Here is a 5,549-nt window from a genome sequence, read left to right as displayed (position 1 = left end):
TCGTGATTTCAAGTCCATTTGTTAGTTATGTTAGACCAAAAGTGCTCTACTTTGTTAAAATTAAAGGAATGAATTAAAGATGCTCAAGATTATATTTAAGGGACAAAATAGACAAGTTAACATAGCAATATATAAATATAATTGAGTAATTGACATTACATATCTTTGCCCCAGTTCCCAACTTCATTGTTATTTCATCCAAACTCAGCCTAATTTTTGGTAGAGTCAAGGTAAGTAGTGTTTTTTCCTTTAATTCTTTGAAATTTCATTTTGTCAAATTACTCAATAAATATAATTTAAGGCTAATTATCTTTGTTTTTCTCTCTTTTGATAGGATTTGTTGCTTTGATTTTCTAGTTTTGATAATGTTGAAATTCATGAATGCTTGGGAATTGTTAACAGATTGAGTTAATCATGTTTAGTATAGATCAAATTATTTTTTGATATTTTTATGAATTATTATTTTGAATAGATAAAGATATGAAAAATGTTGTTTCTCATTTCTAATAAAACTTGAAAAATATCGATTACCTTACGGGCAAAGCGGAGTCAAACGTTTGAAACTATCATTTCAAGATCAATAATGTAACTTTTTATAACTAGGTAGAGAAAAGACATGGTGAAATTGTTCAAATTACTTCAAAGCGACTTGAACACATACATCACCACATTATTTGCAGTCCCTAACATTGTCTACAAAATCCTCTTGCAACACAATGGCTCTATTATCAAGTTTGTTCTCGATATTTTGAGTGTTGATTTGAGTAATTCAGATATCGATCATTCGTTGCTTCATGTCTCTACCGGAGGTGTTTAGGAACTTGCCATCCAAAACCTTTGTCTTCTTTCCATATTCGACTCTTCATCATCACAATTGAGATATTTTAAGATAACAAATTGTACCTTCAAGTTGCCTTGAATCTTGTGACCATTGACCTAAGGCATATTATTTTTGATCAAATATTGGAGAATAAAGCCCTCGTGGCTCCATTGCTCTGTACCTTGAAGCTTACGTGTTGTAATGATATCCAACTCCTCAATATTTCATCCCCCGATGCTTAATTACTTGTTCATTCTTGAAAGTCACATTCATTCACTCAAGCATTCACCTCTGTGGTGATGGGGTTTTGCAATTGATCTCTATCTTGTTTAGTACAGAAAACCTTACCTCTACAAAATCCTACTCAAGCTAGTTCTCCACTGGTTGTACTACAATACCAAGTTCGTAATTGTTTCTTAAGAATCAAAGTTATATTATTATCAGTTTCCTGTATACCAGCTAATTTACAAAGAAAAGAAGCCAAGCCAAGCAAGGAAAACCGAAAACAGACTGCTCAATCTTTATGTTGCTGGTCCCTGAACTAACTGTAGAGGATTTTAAGTTCTCACAAAAGCTTAGAAGCACCTCTTGTGGACAATTGACGGACCATATTCATCATACTCGCCCTTCGTTATCAACATCTGCATAGGATGTAGTTATTAGTGTTGAATCCCTTGAGCTTAAAAGAAGTTAACAAGAAGACATTCATAATTAGAACCAATCATTCGAGACTAAGACTTGAAAGATTGATTTATTGATTAGTCAAATAAAGTAAGGAGAAACTAACTCTTTTGAAAGTATTGAGGGAAGCTAGAATTGATCCTCCTATCCAGGTGTTGTACTTCCTCTCAGGTGGTGCAATCACCTCGATCTTCGTGCCCCTTGGAGCAAGAGCAATGATTTCCTTGCTCATACGTTCTGCTAAGCCAGGAAACATAGTTGAGCCACCACTAAGCACAATGTTTGCAAATAAATCCTTCCTAATATCAACATCACTTTTCATGATTGAATTGTAGACTTTTTCATGGATTCCTGTCGATCCCTTTCCGACCAGTGATGGCTGAAATAGGACTTCAGGACATTGGAAACTCCCAGCACCAATATAAAAGATTTGTCCATCAGGAAGCTCAAAGCCCTTGTCAACTGAAGATCTGTTTTTTGCCTTTTCAATCTCCTGTTTAAAATCCAGTGCAACATAAGTAATTGTCTCCTTCATACGCCAACAAATATTTTCTTCTATTGCTACGTTACATGCAAAACCTTCTCTGATAAGCTCCCATAAATAATCAGTAAGATCATGACCACCAATACCTAACCATGAGATAGCATGGGGAAGTGCATGTCCCTCATAGATGGGGACCGTGTGGGTCGAACCATCACCAGAATTAAGCACAATGCCTGGTTGAAAATTAACAAATGAAATTAGTGACTGGCTAATATTAAACAGTAGAGAACCAGTATTTCTTCTCTTCTGCTTACCAGTTAGGCGACCATTAGCAAACAGAGAGAGAACATCCTGGATTGCGACATACATGGATGGAACATTGAATTTCTCAAACATGATTTCGGTCATTTTCTCCCTGTTTACTTTGGGGATAAGTGGTACTTCCGTCAGAAGAACGGGATGCTCCTCGGGAGCAACACGGAGTTCATTGTAAAATATGTGATGCCAGATTTTCTCCATATGATCCCAGTTTTTTACCATGCCATGTTCAATGGGATATTGCAGAGTCAAAATACCTCTATTACGCTGAGCTTCATCACCAACATAGGCATCTTTTTGTCCCATACGAAGCATGACGCCAGTATGACGAGGATGACCAACCATACTTTTGAAAACAGTCTTTGGAGCATCATCCCCAGCAAACCCAGCCTAATGAAACAAGTGTTTGAATATCCATTAAAGAGCAACACAATGAATAAAGCTGAAATTGCAAGAGGTTTGTTCTTACTAACCTTGGATCGTGCAGTTCCGTTGTCGATAACAAGTGTTTGAATATCTATCCCATCAGCCATCTTGTAACGTGTACTAGTCCGTGAGAAATATCTTCCTTTATTAGTTTGATATGATTTTCATATTTCTAGTTGAAATCACAAGAAAGAGTAATTTCCTGCCAGTGAACAGAAAAAGAGCAATATGCTGAGTATTAGTAGAATTTGAACCAATTTCGAGATATAAATACTCAAGTCTCGAACTGAATCTAAAATCAATCATAATGAAATCATATTCTATAACAAATTAAACACCGGATCCGATGTATTGAAGCATATGCACCTTTCTAGGAAAAAAATAGAGGACTTTTTCTAGCTTACATAGGAATGAATCCATCAGATATACACGTATAGAGAGAGAAAACTGAAAATTACACAAATCATCGTCGCTACATAGATTTGAAATAAGTGGATCCCTCACCTTCTAAATGTTTTTTTTCTATCATCATATTCATATATAAATAGATATATATATATATTATATTATATATTATTATATATATATATATATTATATTATATTTATATATTATTTTATATATATATATATTATATTATATGTATATAATAATAAATTATTAATAATAATAATCCAAAAATCTCTTCATAAAATGTATAATTAATTAAATATTAAATTATTAAACAATAAACTGACCGTAGTATACTAATTAATACTAATGATATTATTATCATATGAAAAGACAATGATGTCATTGTAATTACTACCGGTTTAAAACTAAAAGAAGAGGAAGGGTTGATATTAATTTATTCATATGATAATATCATTCATTTTTGGTCTTTTCAAATTCCCTGGATTAATGGTGGAAAAATATTCTCTTCATAGAATTTATATAAAAAGGCCTAAGTTTTTGACATTACTATTAATGTTATATTCATAGATGATTCTCACTTGACTTTAGCCTTTTTCATATTTTTTGTAAGCTGTGCACTATATTATTTTTCCATGAAGCAATCATTGCTCTTTTGATTTGGTTTACTTGGTCAACCAGCAACATTTGCAGCATATATGTAAGGATCATACTTCATATATCTAGAGATAGTATGAAAAATATTTATGTCACTATTTTTATTTATTGATTTGGATGAACATATTTCAAAACCTTTTATTGTTGTTTTTTTTTCCTTACTCGACGAAAATGTTAAAATTCAGTTGCTATGACCTTTTGAATTACTATAAGTTGCATCTACTAGCTTTAAGTTATAATTTATTATACAGTCTACCTACTAACTATATTTAGATGCTCAAATTTACAAGTTTGGACAATCATTTTCCATATATGCAATAATCAAGTCATTCAAATAGGTCCATTGTCAATCAATTTCAACTTGCACTTTAAATGGCTATACTAAATTCTACAAATATTTATAACACCTTAAATCTCTTCAATCACCCCACATTTGTTGTATTATTTCAACCATATCAAATTATATATATGCTCTTAAATTTGGCAATTTAAGGTTGAGTGAGTTCAAGGCACAAGAAGTGTACTTTAAACTATAGAACAGAAGACTTTGGCAAAAGATGGCATGGAGATGATTTATTTCCGATATTATATTACATTGCATAAGGCACAATTTTCACTAAAAAAAAATTTCTGCAGGAATTAACTCAACAAGTCAGTAACGTTCTATAGGTTTTAACCTTTGGTCACTAATATCCCTATTTGAAGTGAGAAGATAGAACACTACATGCTACTACTTCCTTGTAAGAATTCACTGCTTAGTGTATTATTAATCTTTTTTTCAATAGAAATACACTAATTTATGTTAGTTTCTTCACTTACATTATCTATCATAATCTTCCTTTGAGAAGTCTATGGATTTTGAGATGCAACAACAAACTAAAAGATAAAAAACATAGATCCAAAAATGGTAGATGGACTGCATGGGGAAGAAGAAGTCGAGATGGTGATATAAAGGTACACTTGAATTTGAGAAGGATTGATTTGAAAGATGAATTTATTTTTTATATGGTGTTTCATGCTCACACAAAATACATTGATGTTGACTTATTGTCATATTATATTTTATAATACAATATTATTCAACTAATATTTTCTACCAAATTTCCAGTTTAAATGACTCATATAAGTAAATCAAATAAAGGGTACTTATACATGCACTTATGATTTATATATATTAAATTAATTCTCTTAAGTTGATACAACTTCAACAAACACTACTTTCATCTGACAATAACTACTCGACGGGCCTGAAGTATTTATAACCATTAGTGTTGTTGCTCATATCCACACTATTTGTCGTTGAAATATCATTTAGGTCGAATATTTTTTGATAGAGGAAAAGCATTATACAAGAAAACGTTATACAATTTGTTGATTGTATACAACTGCTAACTATAGTAGTAGTTATCAAAGTAATAGAATACAATGTTGAAGGAACTTTCCTTCTTTCTTAAAACTAAGGGGATCATTTCAACTTTATTTGATATTAACTTTTGGTGTGATGTACTTTGTGATGATAGTGAATATCGATTGAACTATTCATCAATTGAGCATGTATCCTTCACTTTCAGTTTTGGTGTTATTTCTAATGTTTTAAGAAGTTTAAACTATTAGCATCGAATACACGTGCAACGCACGTGCTCAAAACTAGTATTACTAAAAGTGGGAGCAAAAAAATTGAAAATTACAATACCAAAATATCCCTATAAAGTTAAGTTACTACAATAATAATGACATTAATAAAGAAATAAA

The 5,549-nt window shown here is 31.7% G+C and overlaps 1 protein-coding gene across 1 annotated transcript; it reads right to left on the bottom strand.

The window, feature by feature from the left end:
* Positions 1-1,354: 1,354 nt before the first annotated feature.
* LOC102592628 (actin-100-like) lies at positions 1,355-2,836 on the bottom strand. Its single transcript, XM_006359769.2, has 4 exons — positions 2,777-2,836; positions 2,300-2,693; positions 1,608-2,218; positions 1,355-1,461 (listed from the first exon to the last, which is right to left on the bottom strand). Exons 1-4 carry the CDS (start codon positions 2,834-2,836, stop codon positions 1,396-1,398), a joined length of 1,131 nt encoding a protein of 376 aa, XP_006359831.1. The 3' UTR covers positions 1,355-1,395.
* Positions 2,837-5,549: the final 2,713 nt, after the last annotated feature.

Source organism: Solanum tuberosum, unplaced genomic scaffold (assembly GCF_000226075.1).
Source record: "Solanum tuberosum cultivar DM 1-3 516 R44 unplaced genomic scaffold, SolTub_3.0 scf00294, whole genome shotgun sequence".
In the NCBI taxonomy this organism is placed as follows: Eukaryota; Viridiplantae; Streptophyta; class Magnoliopsida; order Solanales; family Solanaceae; genus Solanum; species Solanum tuberosum.
Note: the sequence above shows the minus strand (reverse complement) of the source record. Positions and strands in the feature narration are given on the sequence as shown.

Bases quoted from the DNA above. Each gene is read 5' to 3' on its own strand.
- LOC102592628 (XM_006359769.2), bottom strand. From the start codon at position 2,836: ATGGCTGATGGGATAGATATTCAAACACTTGTTATCGACAACGGAACT. The intron at 2,694-2,776 runs GTTAGTAAGAAC...TTGTTTCATTAG, and splicing joins ACGGAACTGCACGATCCAAG to GCTGGGTTTGCTGGGGATGA. The intron at 2,219-2,299 runs GTAAGCAGAAGA...ATTTTCAACCAG, and splicing joins TGCTAATGGTCGCCTAACTG to GCATTGTGCTTAATTCTGGT.